At 34.9% G+C, this 22,864-nt stretch overlaps 1 protein-coding gene across 1 annotated transcript in view; it reads left to right on the top strand.

Moving 5' to 3' along the window:
* The window catches only part of IQCM (IQ motif containing M), a 513,905-nt gene that overhangs the window by 200,163 nt on the left and 290,878 nt on the right, over positions 1-22,864 (top strand). Inside the window, exon 8 of the mRNA XM_082463432.1 lies at positions 13,759-13,874. Coding sequence (XP_082319558.1) covers positions 13,759-13,874 — 116 coding nt within the window. The remainder of the gene's footprint in view (positions 1-13,758; positions 13,875-22,864) is intronic.

The following is a 22,864-nucleotide window of genomic DNA, read 5'->3' as shown; positions in this document are numbered from 1 at the left end:
TGTGTCCCCTGCATTGGCAGGCAGATTCTTAACCACTGCACCACCAGGGAAGCCTCTTGATGTGAATTTTTATGTTAATAATTTAATACCTATAATTAATAATTTATGGTCTTTTGATGGTAATCAGGAGAGAGCATATTTTATATTGAGGAATAACTGACAAATATTTATTGAGCACTTACTATGTGTGCTCTGCTCATTGCTGGAGGGCACTGGTGAACATGACAAAAGCTACTGAGCTTGTAGTACTTATTCTAGTGGAGAAGATAGACAGTAAACAAATTTTTGATGCTCTGCTCTACCTGAGGGAGGTTCTGACCCAGGATTTTAGAATATTGTTAACAAAGCCACCATGTGAGGACCTGGGGATTTTGCTTAGCTGAGCTTCCTTACACCTTATTGTTCAGTTCAATTCCCCCTTTTCTAAACCAGATTTTGCCAGATAGAAAAGTATGTTATTTATGTTTTGCTCTGTGGTCTGCTCTCTTTTCCTGATGATCAGCTATTTAATTCAAACTTTCCTTGGCATTAGAAAATTTATATATTTTAGAATAAACAGATAGAAAGCCATTTTATTATAGAATAACTAAATATATACAAAAATAAAGAGAGTAGGATACCAAATCCATATGTATCCATCACCTGGCTCCAATAATTATGAACTCATGGTCAGTTCTGTTTCATCCATGCACTCACTCAGTTCCCTTCTTGGTTTGGATTATTTGAAGCAAATTCCTTGCTATCCATCCATAAGTATTTTTCAATTTTATTATAAAATATAAGGAATCTTTTTTTAAAGCACACCAAAATATCATGATCTCATCTAAAAATTAATAAGTTATTAATATCAACTAATAACTAGTAATTGTTCAAATTCCACATTTTTCATCATATTTTGATAAAACTTCATTCAAGTAAAGACAGAGTTGTTATATCATTTTTGCTTCCATCTTTTACAGGAATAAAGACACTTGGTATAAGTATCTATATAGAAGTAAAGATGTCATCTGAATTTTGAAGGCACTGAAATTGATTAAAGTTTTCTTTTTTAATGTTTTAAAAACTGACCATAGAAAATGCTGTGCTAGATATATAATGAGTACAAAAAAATTTTAGACCTCAGCCATGTCTTATAAAGAATTTATAGCATTGTGGCTGAGTTATAACACAAAAGGTAACCCACAATACAAGTTGTGTTCTGTCCCAGTGATGGGGATGAGTGGCTCTCAGCCTCCATGACCATTCACATTGGTGTATCATATCAGGAGGTGATTGCAAGGCACATTTTTTCTTAATACTGGAAAGACAAAACTTTGAAAATTATTTAACTTTTAATAATTAGAGTGGATTTAGGATTATTGTTGTAATCATGCCAGTTGCATTTCTTTGAACTCCAATATGCTTTTATGAGTGAAGAGAAAAAGATGATGGAATTACAACTTGGCCTTGAAAGTTGGGTGTGCTTTGGGAAGGTGGAGACTGGTTAGGAATAGTGGCCAGGGTTCTTGAGAGGAACAGACCAGTAGGATCTCTCTCTATAGATATAGATACAGATATAGATGTCTATTGATCAATATATTTACATAGAGGTCTAGATAGACAGATAGAGGGATAGATAGATAGATGGATAGATAGATGGATAGATAGATTTCTCTCTCTTTCTGCATATGTGATTTTATAAAATAAATCTCTCCCCCACCTCTCCCCCTCATATATGGAGATATTTATTTTAAGGAATTAGTTTATGCAATTGCAGAGGCTAGCAAGTCTAAAATCTGCAGTATGGGCTGGGAGGCTGGAGACCCAGGGAAAAGCTGGTGTTGCATCTCAAGTCTGAAGGCAGTTTGCTGGCAGAATTCTCTCTTCTGAAGGCCTTCAACTGATTGGATGAGGCCCACCCACCTTATAGAGAGCAATCTGCTTTACTCAGAGAAGATTTAAATGTTAATCTCATCTAAAAATACCTTCACAGAAGCATCCAGATATTTCTGACTAAGTATCCAGGTACTGTGTCCTAGACAAGTTGACACATGAAAATTAACCTTCACGAGTGGGCACCATGGCATAAGCAAATGAGTGGAGGTGGACTTCAATACTCTTTTGGGTTAAGGCAAGTAGAGCACTTAAACTAGAGGAAAAATTCATATATGGACATAGTGGTTAGTAAAACCACTAAGAAATGAACCTAATTTTGTCCTCAATTATTCTTAAAGTTGATGCTAAAATGATATATATTATGTTTCTTGAAAGAACCAAATTTTGTTGAATTTGATCTTTTGATGTGTAGTAGTAAGAAGACAGAACATCTGTGAAATATTTGATTAGTACAGTCAATTTTCATTTATTAGTAATAATGGAAACAGGGTCCACATGGCTACTGAGCTTCATAGATAACATTTAACACATTAATATTCAGAATTTTCATCATCCACTCAGAATTTAAACTTTTACTTGTAGTTATAACAAGTAGAAACATTGATTTATGTTTTATCTTTGCCTCCTTTCTGATAGTGGTTTAAAGGACTGAAAAGGACAGGTTGAAACTGACTAGTCCTTAAAACCAAATTGTAAATGTTGATCATAACAATGGAAAGTCCTTGTTGTAAGCTTATTTCACTAATCTTGTTTGTTATATTTATGTATGATACTTACTGTAGCTTTATAGACTTGGGCTTTGTGAATCACTTTGTACTTACACAAACCTCTAATTTTATTTTCTACAGTTTTCTGCCTGCAATTGAGTTTTAAGTTTTCACTAATCATATATGGTCTATATATGACCATACATATGCAAGGTGACAATCTATCTCGATACTAGCTATGACTAGGAGAGTTGAATAGAGTGAAACATTTGGAATAAACATACAAACACAAGCAGGGCTAAAATGCTGTACTATGATTATCCTTTTGTTTCTGCCACCAGAGTCTTTTTTCTTCTGTTGAATGTATTGCTTTAATGAGCTTTCAGTAAAGATAATGAAACATTAATGAACTTCAGTCTTCTGACCACCCAATCATCAAAGACAGAGGGAGATAACTAAAAATTAACAATCTTTCATAGGGGATTAGATTCTTGTTTTCATTTTCTAATTTCATTCCAGAATTTCTAATTCTCATTCCAGAATTTGCACAATAATTCTAGCTCATGCATAACCTGCAAATATGAGGAAAACACAATTAGGATAGCTTTCCTCAAAATGTGAGTCAGGTACGAAGAATTTATGAACCTCGCACTCAGCCTATTAGGAGCAAAAGAAAAGAATACAGACAAAAATTTGATCAAACCAGAAGCTATCACTTTTAGCAGTTTGGCATATTTTTGTTTAGTCCTTTTGTTTATGGAGTTTTTGGTTAATAATTAAAAGCATAAGGTATATAATATTTTAAATTTTCTATATAATGTAAAAAACTTCATAGGCAAAATTTTTGTTATCGAAAAATAATCCAGTGTATGTATATATTGTAGTTTTCTTAATGAATCTCCCATTACTGGACGTTTACCTTATTTTCAATTTTATTATTGTATTGGGGGTCCCAAAGACCACCCCCAGGCTTAATGATTTGCTAGGAGGACTCATGGGACTCAGTATATAGCCTTATCAACAGCTAAGTTTTATTATAGTGAAAGGATACAAAGCAGAATCAACAAGGGAAAAGGCACATGGGATGAAGTCCAGAGGAAACCAGGAGCCAGCTTCCAAGAGTCCTCTTCCAGTGGAGTCACATGGATACACTTAATTCCTCCAGCAATGGGTCATGACACGTGTAAAGGGTTGTAACTGGGGAAACTCATTAGAGGTTCAGCACCCAAGGTTTTTACTGGGACATGGTTACATAGGTGCCCTCTGCTTAGCATGTACCAACACTCCAGATTTCCAGAAGGAAAGCAGGTATTCTGCATAAACCATATTTTTTGCACAGTTTAGGCATAGTGAGATACCCTTATCTTTTAGGGAAAGTTTTACGTCAGTGGGTAGGGAACTGTTTACCTGCCAAGTACTTAGATGCCAGCTGAGGATCAACCTTGCAAGCATCTTTTTCTAAGAATAGCAGTCTCAAGTTTGTTATGCTAACTCTTTTTCTGCACAGTTATTATAAATAATGCTGTAATAAGCATCTTTGTTAATAAATCTTTTGGCATATTCCAGATTATTTCCTTATGAAAGATTCCTAGAAATTGACATTACATCAAAAATATGAGCTTTAAAAGACTTCTCTTACTGATAAATTACTTTCCCAGAAGTCTTTTCAAATTTTCACTTTCACCAAGCATGTATGAGTGTGGGCACCAAAAACCTTGACTAAAATAGGTAAGATCCATATGGTCCAAACAGCAATTCATCATAAACCTGAAATAATTAATTTAAAAAAATTTAGAGTTATATGAGAGGAAAGAAAGACTAATCGTTGCTTCCATTTGTGGGGGGCAGGGACATTAAGAACACTCCCATTAAATTATCACCCAAAATGCACTTTTCCCCTAGACCTCTGTCTCTTTTTGCCTAGAGATCTATGACATCATTGTCATCTGTAAAAAACACACCATCCAATTCATTTTAACATTCATTTGCTTTAAACAGTTAGCACATATTCTGTACCAGGCATTGCAGTTGTGTGGAGGATAAAACAGTGCACTGGGCCTGCCTTTTCTCTTTGCTTTTGTTCATTTTTTTTTTTTTTTTTTACATAATTTTTGCTTTTTACCTAAAATTTTATGGCCTATTAAATGTTTTTCCTAAAACTGTAATTAGTTGTAATAAATTGCAGAAAACTTGGGAAGTACAGAGCACTCACAAAAAATGACAGTCCATTGGTATTCCACCACCCAGAGATACTCACTGTTAAATTCTGGTGTATTTGCTAGAATCTATTTTCCAGGTGTATTTTTTTCCCTTGGTTAAACGACAGAGCTCCCTAAGAACACTCAGAGGGTGTTCCTGTGATATGAAGAGGAACTCTGTGAAGGGTGATGCCATGACTCAGGTGATTCAGTTTGAACTTTTGAAAGGAGAAAAGTCATTATTTAAGTTCTCTGAACCTGAAAATAGCCATTATATTGTTCTTTGTTATTCTTGTCTTGTTTACTGAGTCTCTAGGTACATGTTCCAAGTGTTTAGCCATTGTAAGTGCATGACAGAACAACATTGGTTATTGGTTATAGAGCAGGATTCCATGTGAAAGAACATTTCATTTGAACTGTGAGTGAATTCAAGTGTATACCCTAGGAAACAAATTGTTTGGTTCCTGAGAAAGTAGAATAGCAGAAAAGAAACTATGAGGTAAAGCCTGGGAGGACCAAGCTTTACATCAGAGCTACAGCATCCACGTACCACAAGTGATCCTACTAGAACTGCATACTGGTACGGCAAGAACTGCTGGTACTCTTACAGCATGATTTCTAAATTCTTTTATCCTTGAATTTGATTCCCATCTTGGTCTTGAGGTAAGTGTTTGTTTGTTTATTTACTTAAACAAAAACATATTTTTCTGAGCATATTTTCAGGGCACTGGTATATTTGAGAATGATTTGTTTCCTGGCCTTTATACATTGAGAACAATTTTGTTACGAAATTTCTGTTTCATACCTTTTCTTTTTCCTTGGTGGTATTCTGTTATTTATGGATTCTTTTACTGTTTCACAAAAGAAATTTGGAAGGAACCTGAGTTTTGCTCCTTTGAGATTTTTTTCTTTCTAAATGTATATGAAATTTTCTTTATTCTTATAATTTAAATGTTCTTTATTCCTTTAATTTTGCAGAATGTACTTGCGTACAAATCCTTTTTAATTAACTTTTCCTAAAACACAATAAGCACTAATACTCAGAAGATGCAAATCTTTTTTCAGCTCAGGAAATTATTATTCAGTAGTGTATTTTTTTCATTCCTGATTGTTCTGTTTTCATCTTTGGTAAAGTGTATGATTCCTTTCATGGATATTTATCTTTTATCCTCTTTAATCTGTACTCTTCTCTCTCATAATTTTCGTCTTTGGACACTTTTCTTCTGCACTCTAGGAGTGCTTGCCAAATCCAGTCATTTGGTATTCTGCACTGTCTTCTACTGCCCTACTAACTCTGAAGTACATTTTTGGTTTCCTTGTATTTCTTGCCTTTTTTAAAAACACTATTTCCATTTTCGTTTGCCTTACAAATATTATTTTTTAAAGTCTTAGTTTATTTTTTCCTTGTTGCTTTTGACCTCTATTTTTTAAATTGAAATATAATTGATTTACAATATTATATCAGTTTCAATATTTTACTACATTTAAAGTTCTTGTAAAATATTGGCTATATTTTTTTGTGCAGTACAATATATCCATGTAGCCTGTTTATTTTATACATAGTAGTTTATACCTCTTACTCTCCTACCCCTATCCTGCCCCTCCCCACTTCCCTCTCCCCACTGGTAACCACTAGTTTACTGTCTATATGTGTGAGTCTGTTTCTGTTTTGTTATACTAATTCATTTGTTTTATTTTTTAGGTACCACATATAAGTGATAATGTAACATATTTGTCTTCCTCTGTCTGACTTATTTCACTAAGCATAATACCCTCTAGTTCCATCCACGTTGTTGCAAAATGTCAGAATTTTATCCTTTTATATGGATGAGTAATATTCCATTGTATATATATATACACCACATCTTCTTTATCCATTCATATGTTGATGGACACTTAGGTTGCTTCCGTATCCTGGCTATTGTAAATAATGCTGCTATGAATATTGGGATGCATGTATCTTTTCAAATTAGTGTTTTCATTTTCTTCAGATATATTTTCTCACATGATATACAAAAATAAACTCAATGGATTAAAGACTTAAATGTAAGACTGGAAACCATAAAACTCCTAGAAGAAAACATAGGCAGACCACTCTTTGATATAAATCTTAGCAATATTTTTGGGGGGGGGACCTGTCTCCTAAGTCAAAGGAAACTAAGAAATAAACAAATGGGACCTAATTAAACTTAAAAGCTTTTGCACAGCAAAGGAAACCATGGACAAATAAAAAAGACAACCTAATGAATGGGAGAAAATGTTTGCAGATGATATGATTGATAAGGGGTTAATATCCAAAATATATAAACAGCTCATACAACTCAATATAAAAAAAACCCCAGCCAGATTAAAAATGGACAGAGGACCTGAATAAACATTTTTCCAAAGAAGGTATACAGATGGCCAACAGGCCCATGAAAACATACTCAACATCGCTAATCATCAGAGACATGCAAATCAAAATCACAATGAGATATCACCTCACACCTGTTAGAATGACTATCATCAAAAAGTCTACAAATAACAAAGTTGGTGAGGATGTTGAGAAAAGGGAACCCTTGTACACTGTTGGTGGGAATATAAATTGGTGCAGCCACTATGGAAACAGTATGGAGGTTCCTCAAAAAACTAGAAATAGAACTACCACATGACTGAGCAATTCTCCTCCTTGGTGTATATCCAATTGGTGTATAAAACACAAATTCAAAAAGATACATGCACCCCCATGTTTTGGCCTCTATTTTGAAGAGTTGGCTTGCTACAATACAGTGAGAATGCCAACACTTTCTAAAATTTTCTTCTGAGTCTAGTAGAATATTTTACTCAATTTTCAGAATTGCAGACTGCATTAGTTTCCCATGGCTCCTCTAACAATTTACCAAAACTTGCTAGCTTAAACCAATACATATTTATTCTCTTATAGTTCTAGAGGCTAGAAATCCAAAATTAATTTCACTGGACTAAGTTGTCAAGAGTCTGGACTCAGAGTTTTGGGACTCTAGGGAAGAATCTGTTTCCTTGCCTTTTCTAGCTTCTGAAGGCTGCTTGCATTTCTTGGCTCATGACCTCTTTCTCAAATCACTCCAGTTTCTTGCTTCTGTCATCACATTTCCTTCTCCCCTTTTAGTCACATCTCCCCTTTGTAAGGACACTTGCATGTAGGGTCTGTCAGGATAATCCAGGATAATCTTGCCCTCTCAGGATTCTTAATTTAATCATACCTGCAAAGTCCCTCTTATCCTATGAGCTAACATTTACAGGTTCTAGGGATGAGGATGTGATATCTTTGGGGCCATTGTTCAGTCTACTGTAGGGAACTTTCCCCTTGTATCACAATCACATGGGCTTCAAATTCAGAATGACCTGGGTTCACACAACCACTTAGCAATTGTCTGAACTTGGGCAAGTGACTTAATTAGTTTTCTTTGCTGTTAAACTGGGATAAACTCAGCACCGACCTCATAGGGTTACTTTGCCGATTAGATCAAGTAATGTATGTTAAGTGTTTAACAAACTAGGTCCTCACTAAATGTTAACTAGCATTGTCATGATTAATGTAGGACCCAATGTGTTTACTCTGCCCTGAATAAGGAGAAACAGATCTATGCAAAGTGAGTGATTTCACAAATAGAGAACATGGTGGATTTTTCTCAGCTCCACTCCATGTTCACTTGGGTGTGTTGGTCACCTTTTCTTGTTCTATAGTTGATGAGCAGGTGTCAATGCCCACTTCTCTGCTCAGTTCCTGGTAACTGCAGACATCTATCTGGAATAGGTTGGCTCTGCCAAGGTGGGGCCTTTCCTATTCCACCCCTTCGTTCTTTATTATTTTTAGCTGTTCAGCACATGAGAATTATAATCTCCATTATACATTGTTATCAAGACCTGCCTATCCCACCCTCTGCACAGAGCTCTTTCCTTGAAATAGGACTGTATTAAATCCTACCACCAGGATTACTTCATTCCTAGTTTTTTCTTGGAGCTGTAGTGTCCAAGTGGATCATGATAGATGGGGGTATAGAGAGGGAAATGGTTTTTCAATAGCAGCACCCACATTTTATTTTATTATTTTTTATTTTTTGAATTAATTTTTATTGGCGTATAGTTGCTTTACAATGTTGTGTTAGTTTCTACTGTACAGCAAAATGAATCAGCTATACATATACATATATCCCCTCTTTTTTGGATTTCCTTCCCATTTAGCTCACCACAGTGCATTAAGTAGAGTTCCCTGTGCTATACAGTATGTTTTCATTAGTTATCTATTTTATACATAGTATCAATATTGTATATGTGTCAATCCCAATCTCCCAATTCCCCCCATCACTCGCCTTCCCCCTTGGTATCCATATATTTCTTCTCTACATCTGTGTCTCTATTTCTGCTTTGCAAATAAGATCATCTACACCACTTTTCTAGATTCCACATATATGCGTTAATATACAATATTTGTTTTTCTCTTTCTGACTTACTTCAGTCTGTATGAGAATCTCTAGGTCCATCCACATCTCTACAAATGACCCAATTTCATTCCTTTTCATGGCTGAGTAATATTCCATTGTATATATGTACCACATCTTCTTTATCCATTCCTCTGTTGATGGACATTTAGGTTGCTTCCATGTCCTGGCTCTTGTAAATAGTGAGCAGCACCCACATTTTAGAGAAATGGTTTTTGTTCTGTTTGGTTTTTTCTTAGGTGGTATTAAGCTTCTTTCTAATGGCTTTCAGATAGGCTAGGGGTTTATTATTATGTAAAGATCACTGATTGCTTTCCTCAGTTCACTTCCATCATCCTAATTAATGAAAATTTTTTCTCAACTGCAGATAGGTGAATGGTTAAATTTAATTTTTTTGTGACCTTGACATTTTTGTCTTTGATTGTTATAGTATTTTCTTGAGGCTATAAAAGGGGCTGCCTCACAGTCGAAGGTAACAAGCCATATTGAACCAGAAATCATGATTTTTTTGAACATTTTTTATTTACTATGAGCTTGGAAGTATCTGCCAAACTTGTTCCAATACTTGGCAATTCAGAAAGATATTATGCAACAGTGATGCTACTGTTCTATTATATTATATCCTAATCATGATGAAGTTCTCATATATTTTTCTAACTCACGTTAAGCTTATCCTGCATCTTAGTACTGCCACTGTATCTACAAACAACTGTTTCCATTTGATAGCCAAAAAAAAATAAAAAAACTAAAGCTATGTTTTATTTGCTGTCTCTCAGCACACATATAAAAGTGTTAAATAGAACCTAGTACAAAAGGAGTTACTCATATTTCTTAGATGTTTTGTAACATATGATTTGGGAGCCATGAATACTAACTGGTATTCAGTAGATATAAATAAGTTAGTTTGTTGGATCATTATTTTTATTGAATCCTTTTGGAAGCGGTTCATTATAACCAAAAGAAGGTAAATAGTTTAAGTAATTTTAGAATACATATTGTTCATTTTTGACTATAAATTAACAATATGAATTGATTTAAATGGACATTTCAGTCATTGATTCTAAAATTTGAACTAATACAAGAAATGGAATTCAGCTGCCCAAGCAAGCTTCTGGGGTTTGATTATTCAACTGATTAAGATGCTATTTGTCAACTCTAGTTTACCACCCCTTTTAATTATATAGATAATCAAACTAAGAACTGCTAATTCTGTCTCCTATTAATTGATTGTAATTACCTACAGATTAAAACTGCATGTGCAATTAACTCAGAGAATTAATTGATAGAAGGGAATTGATAAAAGGGAAACAGAACGAGCTTGGCATAAAAGAGGCTCTAGGGACAACAGGACTGCTGAACCCAGTGGTGTCTTTGGCTCTGTCAAGTCCTCGTAAAGATACACCGCACTTGCTGCTGGACTTCTCTGGCTCTGTCAGAGGCAGTTGCATAGATTATTTCCTGTGAACGTTTGGTTTCTTGGTTGACTGAAACAATATATTTGAATAGTTTAAACTCCTATTGTCTTTGGGTTTTGTGCTGATATTCAGACAATTTGGACAAATCTATCAATTTGCAATATGGAGGAAATGCTTGTCACTACAAAGATCACAGAAAAGTGGTGAATGTTTTAACTAGCTAGAGATTCTTCCTTCCTTCCTCCCTCTTTTCCCTTGTTTCTTTCCTCATTTTCTTGGCAATATCACCAGATACAATCTTACCAGTTTTCTGTGACTCATCTAAATAATTTGTTTCTAAAGTAATCATGCTTATTAGATTTTAAAAATCCCTCTCATCTGTGTAAATAATTGGCTCATTGTTAACTGCATAAATTTGAATGAAAATGGGAAATGAAATAAAAAGCCACCCCCAACTCATATGTATTTAAAAACTATTACCGTTATAAACATCAAGATAAATATCAAGAGAGGGAAGATGGTCTGGTGAAAAAAATATTTGGTCCTGAAAAAAAGAATTTAAAGAATTTTAAAAATACCTTTTTAAAGACTCTTCCATTTTTTCAGATGTTTATATCAGTTGTATTACATGGGGCCTTTCACTCTCAGCAGTTTCCTGAATGGCCTTTCACCCAATACCAAGTCAGTGCAGTAGCATATACTAAACATATGCTTGGGGCACAGCATTGTATTCAATATTATGGAGAATACAAAACAAGTTAAAGACTCTCAAGTCTAGATAGGGAGATGAGATCTAAAGAAGACAACAAAATAACATGAACTAGTGGTATAATAAAGTTTTTCAAAGAGTCTAAATAAGTATTGAGGAAACGCAAGGACACAAAGACATCAGTATGGATATTTAACAATTTTTTTAATGTTCAAAGTTAGCTAATAACTCCTTGTTAACCTGATGGGATATTTTGGTTTCTTCCCAAATTTTGCTCTTGTATTTTCCCCAGATTTGTTTAATCTCAGAGTATTTTATTCTGTCCTGCTGGCTGATAAACTGGGAGTTCTTACAAGATTTCTTATTTTTTCACCTATCAATATACAGCCTACTCTTGTTCCCTCTCTCTCTTTCTCTCTCTCTCTCACACATACACACACACTCACACACCCTTAGATTTCAGAATCTTAATTTCTCTTTGTCATTATCTGTGAAGCTTGTTGGCTCTGTGAAGGGTTTGTGAAGATTTAGTCTGATGTATGACTTTGGTCTTCTTCAAACTATCAGCTTATAACTTTCGACTGACTTTGTGGAATAAACTGGAATTTGTTGCACGTCACCTTCTGTGCTTGGCTTCTGAGGAGGAGTCATTAGTATAGATCAGTGTGTGAATGATTACCTTGAGGATTTTAGTGGAGGCTTTACTGCTTCCTGAAGTGGAAAAGTTTTAGCTATATTTTCTAGTGTGATACCTGTATACTGGAGAAAATAATGTATGGCCTTCTTGATAATATGAGTCTGTTTTGTGGGTAAACAAGATAAAATATTTGAAATGCTCTGGAATCTCTTGGAAAAATAAGTCATATAGCATTTAGTTTCATTTTGGGTTGGGCTCTTCAGTGATCAGGAAGATTCCCTTTTGCCTGTGAGATTTAACCTTGTGAGGCTAATTCTAGTTCACTAGTGTTTACATAGTAACTTTAATCACATCGCTAATGAACCAGAATCACAGAGCAATTCCAAGTAAGATATTGCCCTTGCCCTGGAAGAGTTTATACATTTAAAAAGGAGATTGGAAAGAGATGCTCTGTTATCTAAAATAGTGAGAACATTTATTGTAGAAGTTCATTAAAGGAAGTGGGTGAAATAGGGATAGTGCTAGTAAATTGAGAAATGCTTCAAATTAGTCAAAAAAGCTTCATAAGAAATGTGGGGTATACACATCTCTAATACTCTTATGCTATCCCTTTATATCCCCCTGGGTTTATGAAAGTCCCCAGTAAAGTATGATATGTATGGCCTTTCCTTTGCTATCCTCTTCTCAGATAGTAATATTTTCAGATTCTGTATGATCTACCCATTATTGGCATTCGCTTCCATTAAAGATATTCATTTCTTCATATTGGGTTGTGATTGAGATACATAATTTGTTATGGTGCCTCTCCTAGAGATTTTTCCTTTTTGATAGAGGGCAGAGACTGACTGAAATTGAGGAAATATATGTAAAATTAAGATGGGGTAGAATGTGTGTGTGTATATTGATTAGGATGTCTCTGACCCATATAGGACCCTTATGGTCCTATAAATAAATTGAAGCAATGAAATGAGAGAATACATTCCTTCTGATTTTTCTCTAAATTTAAATGAAATTAACTGGTCCATGGAGGACTCTATTAAATTAAAAGTTTCAGGAAGATATGTATATGAATAAGTATTAGAAAGAAAATTGGAAATGTAAAAATAGTTTGATTCATTTGGATGGCAGGATTAAATTGTATTTCTGAGAAATAAGTGGACAAATAAATCTGAAATCTCCTCCTCTTCATAAAAAATTTTGTGCAGAAATCCCCCATAACTACCATGAGACGGAAGAAATATGTGGGCATATACTGGCTAACCTTTTGCTCTTCCAACCTATTTACCTTAAATACTTTCAATAATTTTATTTACTTCACAATATCAAAACTAGCACCTTCATAATAATTTTGAATTCTCTTTTAAAGTGCTTATGTAACAGGGAGAGGAGGTTTTCTTTTGTTTTCGTTAGTGCTATTCACAAATCTGATTTTGCTTTAAGCCTCCCTTAAAAAAGGAGTCAGTGTTCTTGAAGAGAAGAATCAAAAGAATGAACTTATTAGTTTTCTGATGGGCACACTGTATGTAATAAAAACACGAGAGCTTTACTGTATGAGGAAGCCCATTAATTGAAGCCTCTCTCTATGCAGTGCTATCACTTCCTCATCTTGCTATGGTTAGATGAAAAGATGTGATTTTAATACAGAATAGTGGGCCATAAAGATGATTTACTTTCCTCTTTGTAACACTAAGCAGTATGATCAGTGTGTACTTTTCCTGGATAAATATTCTTTTAACCTGCATTGATATTTCCAACAGACAGAGCGTTCTATGATTGGAGAGGAGTAGTGTCAGAAAGGTTTTCCTGTTTGGCTCGTGACTCCAGTTGGCCTAGTTTCTCTGGATCAGCATCAGTATTTCAGGATTATTGTAGTGTAAGTATTTGTAAAACCGGACATAGAGATGGATTACCATTTTTCTAGCAAATCATTGAATTCATTTTGATATAACATGTAAGATGTTACTATGGGCATATTTCATTCCTAAAATGATTCCCCATTGAAATTCATCTTTTTTCGAAGCAGTGCTTTTGTTCTGTTGTCTTATTTTGTGTAAATCTTGCTGATCACCTTAACTCCTAAATATGTATATTAGTTTTTGTTTGAAGAGTGGTAATAGCCAAAGTGATCATCACAATGGTTTGCCCTAAATGTGATAGCGACTATTTTTGTAATGGTACCTAGACTATCAAGAAAATACAGTGGAAGCCAGTGGAGAATAAAGATGTTTGTTAGGAGTGTGGCACTAAGAGGACTTAACAATCCAAGGACATGTCACGACCACATACTAATGGTTTTGTGAGTAAGTGCTCTCCAAACTGGGACGTGAGAATCTATGACCTGAAGATGGAATCAGGACTTCACATTAAGTTCACCTGCTCATCAGGGCAAGCTCTATGAGATGTCTCTATGTAAATACAGTAAGTCCCCTACATATGAACCTCCAAGTTGCGAACTTTCAAAGATGCGAATGTGTTCACATGTCCAATCACGTAAGTTAGTTCACGTGTCTGGCATACATTGTTACGTGCGTGCGTCCTGTACGAGTGGTTGTGCTTTTGTGTACTTTATAGTACTGTGTAGAGTACAGTAGTACAGTACGTTTATTTCAAGCCCAGGATGTCCAGAAGCAAGCGTAAAAGCAGCAGTATGTATTGTACTGTACTTTTCAAGGTACTGTACTATAAGATTAAAAATGTTTTCTTTATTTTTTGTGTTTTTTTATGTATTATTTGTGTGAAAAGTATTATAAACCATTACAGTACAGTAGTATATAGCTAACTGTGTTAGTTGGGTACCTAGGCTGACTTTGTTGGACTTATGAACAAATTGGACTTAACGAATGCTCTCTCGGAGCAGAACTTGTTCGTGTGTAGGTGACTTACTGTAGTAGAAACAACTCATGTGATTCTGAAACAACTCATGTGATTCTGAAATCTTTAGCAATGATTTCTTAAAAGAGTGCAAAATGCCATTTTATAATATTTGTGTCTCACGGTGTCTGTATAGATGTCTGGATTTTTTACATCTCCTATGTGTTCTGCTCTGTATGTGAATGTGTCTGTCTCATTTTTCTTTTCTTTCCTCTTTTTATATCATGAATTATTTTTCTTTTCGACTTGTGATTTGTATTAGTGTTCTTGGGCTGCCATAACAAAATACCACAGACTGGGTGGCTTAAACAACAGAGATTTATTTCTCAAAGTCCTGAAGGCTGGAAGTCCAAAATCAAGGTGCCAGTACAGCTGTTTTCTCCTGGGGCCTCTCTCTCCTTGGCTAGCAGAAAGCTGCCTCCTTGCTGTGTCCTCACATGGCCTTTCTACTGTGTGTTTCTAGTGTCTCCCTCTCTTCTTATAAGGATGCTGGTCATATTGGATTAGTGCCCTACCCTTATGACCTCATTTAACCTAATTATCTCTCTAAGGGTCGCATCTCCAAATACAGTCACACTGGGGCTTAAGGAGTCATATGAATTGTGGGGAGACACAGTTCAGTCCATACACCATTAGACAGCTGATAACAATTATTTTTCTTATCTACTGGATAGTTCGTTATCTAGTATTTTTAAAAATCTTGAGTTTTTATATTTTTTCTGTAAACCAAAACTTTTCAATTACGTCATATTTAACTTCTGCTGCTAAATTCTTTGTGAGTAAATATACTAAAACTAAATCATTGCATCCCTGTTTTAGATAAGGACATTATACAAACATTATTAAGGAAAATTATATGAATTTAGATGAGGAAATTATATGAATATTGTTTAGTGAAATTCAAAGTCTTCGTAATCTACTATTTTCAGAACATAGTAATTAATTACAGAATAGACAGTTACCTCCGGCTAATTGGATGTATATTGCTAATTCATACATGTCCTTAGCAAAAGTAACACCCATAGAAGGCTGTTTTCATTTTCCAGTAAAGGTGAATAAATGAACTACTGCTTACCCTGTTTTACACTAATAATTTAGAGATTGCTCCTAGCTGTGTGAAGAAGTACATTTAAACATATTTCTTTGGGGAATAAGTTGGGCAAGAGTAGACATGACTGTGGAGAGCTCCAGATGCAAGACTGGGAGTGTTTACTCATTGCCCACGGGGGAATTAGGAGTACAAGGAGCTACTAACCATGGCTTTGGCATAATAGATGGTGCTTTGGGTATGTGTACCTGTCTAAAGAAATTTGGGGTGGACTAGAGTGGAGACTGGGTGAGCATTAATAGGCCTTTTGCCTCAGTCCAGTTCGAGGTTTATCCTACTCTTGCAAACCCACTATTTTGTGGGCGGGGTGTGAATGGGTAAGAGGGGATAAGATTCAAACCTTCAGATTTCTTTCCTGCAGCTCACTGCCTCTTTAATTTTCACCATTGAAAGTCTAATTTATTTATTTGTTTATTTATTAAGGATTCCCCTTTCATTTATCCTTTAAAATAATAGCAGTACTAGAAGGGATCAAATACCAAGTTCTAAGTTAATCTTTTTTGCCATTTTTTTTATTGTGGTAAAATACACATAACATAAAATTTACCATTTTAACATTTTAAGTGTACAGTTCGGTGGCGTTAAGTACACCCACATTGCTGTGTAACTATTACCACCATCCATCTCCAGAACCTTTTTATCTTTCCAAACTAAAACTCTGTACCCAGTAAACACTAATTCCTTGTTCTTCCTTCCCCACCATCCTCTGGCAACAAGTATTTTACTTTTTCTTTTGTGACTGGCTCATCTCACTTATAATGTCTTCAAGGTTCATCCATGCTATAGCATGTGTCAGAATTTCCTTCTTTTTAAAAAAGGCTGAATATATTCTATTGAATATATATGCCATATTTTGTTTATCCATTCATCTGTTGGTGGACACTTGGATTACTTCCACCATTTGGATATTGTGACTAATGCCACTATGAACAAGGGTGTAGAACTATTGTTTGAGCCCTTTCTTTTGCTTCTTTTGGATATATACCCAGAAGTGGAATTGCTGGACCATATTGTATTCCTATGTTTAATATTTTGAGGAATCATCATATTATTCTGCAGAGTGGTTGCACCATTTTACATTCCCTCTAGCAATGCACAAGTGCTCCAATTTCTCCACATTTTCATCAGCACTTATTATATTTCTGTTTTCTTAATAGCCAGCCTAATGGGTGTGAAGTGTTAAGTAATCTTGATGTGAGTTTGTTCAATCAGGTCCAGAAGACAAAAGTAACTAGGAAAGTTGAGAATGTAGAAAGAAGGTTGCATTGTTAAAAGAGGAAAGAAGACAGGGTGCAGAAAACCCTGTATTTGATTTTGTAGGAGGAGAGAAAAATATAACACATTTTGCTTTCAAAACGTTCTCTATAGCTTAGCTACTCTTATCAAAATTTTAACTTGCTCAAATAAGAAAGTCTGTGGATATGATTTCTTTAGGCTAAAAGAAAATATCCCTTTTAAGCCAGAGTTTCTGTTTTCTTTTTGAAGTATTTTGAATCCTATATGTTTTTAGTTCTAATTAAATAACACAATAATTTATATGTCTTTAGTTTTAATGTTTCATTTCTGCAACTGCAGACTTATCATATTAGAATTGTATTCAAATTCCCAGTTATTTTAAACAGTGGCAGATAGCCCCCTAAAACTTCTTTACATGAAGTTAAAGAAACTGCATTCCTAAGAAAAACTTACTAATTCTACTTTTTATGATCTCTGAAGTCCTGAGACATTTATAGCCTTAATTATCTTGAAAGATAATATTTATCCAAAGTAAGTGAGCACCTGTGAATATGATCCCTTGCATAACATAAAAATGTAGTATTACATTTCAATAATATAGGAAAGACCACCCGTCTCCAACTTTGTTGTTGCAATTTCATTTCATAACTCTTCTTTACAAGGTTTGCTAACTTTATGATAATGTATGAAGCACTCTGGAAACCCACAACCTGAAGGACTGTAGGTGTGAAAAACAACTTTGGTATTTATCAAAATTCTGAGGTGCAAAAATTAGTATCAATAGTGCTCTTAAAAAAGCTAGGATAGTGCTTCCCTGGTGGCGCAGTGGTTGAGAATCTGCCTGCCAATGCAGGGGACACGGGTTCGAGCCCTGGTCTGGGAAGATCCCACATGCCGCAGAGCAACTAGGTCCGTGAGCCACAACTACTGAGCCTGCGCGTCTGGAGCCTGTGCGCCGCAACAAGAGAGGCCACGACAGTGAGAGGCCCACGCACCGCGATGAAGAGTGGCCCTCGCTCGCGGCAACTGGAGAAAGCCCTCGCACAGAAACGAAGACCCAACACAGCCAAAAATAAATAAATAAATAAATAAATAAATAAATAAAAGCTAGGATAAAAGCAAATATTGACAGAAATTTGTGTAAGAAGTTAATTTCTATCTAATATTTATAAACATATAGAGTAAAAACTTTTATTCATTAGTCATCAGTAAGGCAAAACTCTCCTCAGTGAGTGGCTAACTCACAACTCTGTTGCAGTGGCTCTGGGATCAGAATGTTCCCTGAAGGGAACTCTGCCATTTGGTGACCCCTAGAATGAGGATGAGATGACAAGCAAGGGACTGCCCAAGCATGCATGCTTGCGTACTTATTGTGGTGGTGACAGGGTTCAGGGATGGAGGAGCAGAGGGGAAAGAACAGTTGTGGTTGTCTGAATGGGAGAGCAGAGTGCATTTCAGGAAGTGAAAGAAGTTGAGTGTGGCAAAAGTATAGCATTCAAGAGGGCAAGTGACAAGAAATTAAACTGAAAATTTAAGCAAGTTCCATCGTCATGAAGTGCCTTCCTTGTAGGAAGACAATTGATCCCTTTATTTTCTTAATCTTGGATGGAAAGAATTTGCCTAACCTTGACACTAGGAAGTAAGGGATTACAAGGAAATAGAAGTTGGTTTAATAACTAGTTGCATTTTACATTGTTTCGTGTTTCAAAGAATGCACTGTGAGTCCTCTGGGCATCTGGACCTCCCTCCTTTCAAGGAGAACAAGTCCTATATGAGAGAAGAAACCAAGAGTCACTTGTCCTGTTTTTAAACATACTTACAGATTCAGCTCATAAACAAAACAAAAAATTATTAGTTTTGCAGAAACATATTTTTAGAAATGAAAAAAGAAATTTCATATATAACATTATGCTTCACATTAGCTTAATTTTGACCATGAAATGGGTTGACTAGATCTTAATGAAATTTCTTATCACTCTTCTCTGGAGAATTTTCTTGAGCCATTTTGGGAAAAGAAAACTGTAAGAATCTAGGGGGATATTCTTCTCTTAACTTGGAAATTTAGATATTTTTGTGTGATTCTTTACCAAATTGTGCTGTCAGAAGACTGTGGGCATTCACTTGATTTCAGTACATGATAAAAAATAGTAAATTAACTTTTAATATGTAAAATATCTTTGCTCATTTTTTCCTCCTCCATCACACTTTCTTCTCTCTGCTCTTTTCCTTCCCTCCTCCACACATTTGAGAGGTATTGTAATCATTTTCATACTCATGATTTTCTCCTCTTGTGGGTTGCATTTGATAAAAAATGTCATCTGATTTGATTTTCTAATATTTTGAAGAATTAACACAAGTCATTTATGACTATTAAATTTAAAATTTCTATTTATTCAAATGATTTCCTAAATTTTTAAAAATCGTTTTGGGTATCAATGAAATTACATTTTGAAAATTCTGTTCCTACAGAATTAGGCTTGGGTTTAATTTAAGCCTTGAGTTAACTACATGACTATGATTTTTTGACATACTGAAGAGCATTCCAACAGTTTACTCTGATCTTTTAATTTGTTTGTTTTGGTACTATTACAAGTAGTGATGTCTAATGCTGTACATTACCTTCAAACTTCACATTTTAATTTTGAAATGCATATTTATTTTCCTATGAAATATAAAATTTTGAATCTTTGTGAAAGAATGATATATTTATTTTGATATATACATATATGTAAAACTATTTTTTTTAACGTATATAGTTGCAGTTAAAACTCCACATTTTAATAGTTATATTGCCTTGCAGCAGTATTATCTGAGCCTGATATTTTTATATCATATAGTTTATATGGGCCTAGGTAATTTATAATCATCATTTATTTTATTTTTATTAAATCTTTCCTTCTAGATAAAAATTTCAACTGTTGCCTTAGTTAAAGTACTTTTTGGGAAAAATAAAGAGGTACTCCATTGCAGAATTCCTTTAGCAATAAATAGGTTAAGATGTATAGTAACAATAAATTGGTCAAAACATATATATTTAAAACTATTCTCACAAAGTTTTAAAAGAAAGCACTCTTGGTGATTGCAAGATTTGGATTGTCATGTTACTTAGGCTTACCAATGTACCATAATTTAAACGGCTCACAGTACCATTTATACTAAATAATATTCAAAAGTGAAAGGTTAGGTAAATAAACAGGATAATTTTAAATTTGTATTTTTGGATCAATATATTTTTATAGAGAAAAATCTTGATCTATACTTCTCTTTTCTTTTATCATAAAAGACCACTGGATTTTTAGTTTAGTAAGTAACTTCACAATCTTTCTTTACTGTAGAAGCCAAAAGATTCAATCAAATTCTGTCAATCATGTTGCCCCTTTATTCTGAGATGTCCTCGTGTGGGAAAGGTATTTGAGTGACACTAGGCCCATGGGCATTAGTAATAGTGCTCGTCGTAGTTCTAGTTTTATAATTATCTCCAGTCAACATGCACATTCTTTCTGAGATAAGCTGGAGTGTGATTGTTACCAAAACCTGGATGAAAGAATGAAAAGCTGGATGCAAAGAACATTGGAGCAGATATTAGGTTAAGGGAGTGAACCAACTGTGCCTACCCTGGGGAATCCCCCCACCCCCACCCTTCTGGGAAGCTAGGTACGCTTGTTCTCTAGGAAAGGGAACATTAACTAAATTTCTTAAAAAGTAATGAAAGAGAACAAACTGTAAAAAGGCAGCCAAAAAAGGCAAACATCTGTTACTGAACATGTCTCACTTGACTTCCTTTTAATGTTCTTAGGAATAAATTTATGAACTAGGAAAGGTTCAGCACTAATTAGCTTGTTTTCATCAAACAAAATGCACCAGACATGGATGTTGAATATGAATGAAAACTTCAGTAGTAATAATAAGTAGGCATAGAAAGTGCCAGGAGACATAGAAAGTGCCAGGAGACATAAACATCCTGGGTTATGGCCACAGGCTTTGGATAATGCTATGGCTGTTAATATTGCATTGACTTAGATTTGTTGTGATATGCTTTTTTAAATGATCAGAAAAAAATGTCTGAAAAGTCAAGTGTATTCATTAAACAGTAGATGGATTAGGTGCAAAATTTTCTCTTCAATTATACACATTTAGGCTAATGAGATGTGAGAATGAATTGGAATAACAAATACAGAGGTACTCAAAGGCAAAGTTTTTTAGTAAGAGCAGCAGCAGTGGTGATAGCTGTAGCTTGTCGTAGGTGTGGAGATCCATGCTTTATTCAAAACTCTTGGGACCAGCGATATTTGGGAATCAGAAAATTCCAAACTTTAGAAAGGTAAGAAGATAAGTAGATCTGTAATCAAACCTGTAATCAAAGCATGGTAATGTTTTGTAGTAAAGCATAAAAATATTCTCATTAAGTGGGAGATACAGGCTACTATATAGGTCATTTGTTGGTTGGTTCTGGTCAGGTTTTGCCACCAAAGGTTAGGTGAGTTAAATTCTCCCCTCCATATGTGTTATGAAAAATTTGTTGGTTTTCAAAGCTTTCTGGATTTCTGAGTTACAAATAAGGAATTATAGGCTTATAGTAGTAATAGTGATAGCAAAAGTAATAGTAGTGGTGGTCATAGTAGATAAAGGTGATGGGGAAGATAAGGAGATAAGGACAGACACACACACACACACACACACACACACACACACACAAATATATATATACACACTGTGAAAATAAATAAAGGGAACCTCATTTAAAATTGAGCCATGCAGCCTGAGGGGGAACTCTCACGTGTATACCACTCTTTGCACTTGCATAACCAGCAGGAAGAAGGAAGGTAAGAATTGTTTTGACAAGGGAAGACATTAATCACACGGGAATTTTATCTCCTGCTTTTCAGAAAAAGAAGGAACGTCCCCCACAACCTCAGGCTCTTGCTCTTCTCCAATGAACTTTTGTTCAAAACAACCCTTCTTAATTTCCTCCTAACACCTACTCAAAGCAAGACCCCTCTCCTTTATTCTTCAGAGTTGCCTGTGATTCACCATAGCTTGTCTGTCCGAAATTGCAATTCTCTGCTATTCCCGAATAAACCCATTTTGTGGGTAAAATAACTGGCTATTTTATTTTTAAGGTTGAAAACATACACATACACACACGCATTATTAGTTCTATAAGGAAAATACCATGATCGTATATTCATTGTTCTTGATACTTGATGCAAGACATGTCCTGGAATTAATTGCAGAATGTCCATGTTTACGTGATTCCCAATAGCAGAATCAGGCAGATGTGATTATATATCTCTGATAGATGCTACTCCCTGTGATTGTTCTTCCCTGAATCCCACCTAAAGGAGCACCACTACTTTTATTTTTTCATAGTGCATCATGAATCTCTTTACTGGTTTATTACTGGCCTTCCTCACTAAATGTAGGTTCCATAAGGCTGAGGACATTTTAGATCACCAGTGCAACCCCAGTGTCTAGAATGGTTTCTGTCATAAACTAGAGGTTTAGAAAATATTTGTTGAATAAATGAATAATAAGCTATTTGACATTTCCCCAAGTGGAACACATAAGAGACTTAAGGTTCCAAAGCAGTGAAAAACACAGCCATGATAATATTATTAGGAAGAGGAAAAAGGAAAAAAAGATGATTT

This window comes from Balaenoptera physalus (genome assembly GCF_965194825.1).
Source record: "Balaenoptera physalus genome assembly, chromosome: 5".
Classification (NCBI taxonomy): domain Eukaryota; kingdom Metazoa; phylum Chordata; class Mammalia; order Artiodactyla; family Balaenopteridae; genus Balaenoptera; species Balaenoptera physalus.
This window is presented reverse-complemented; position numbering and strand designations above follow the sequence as displayed.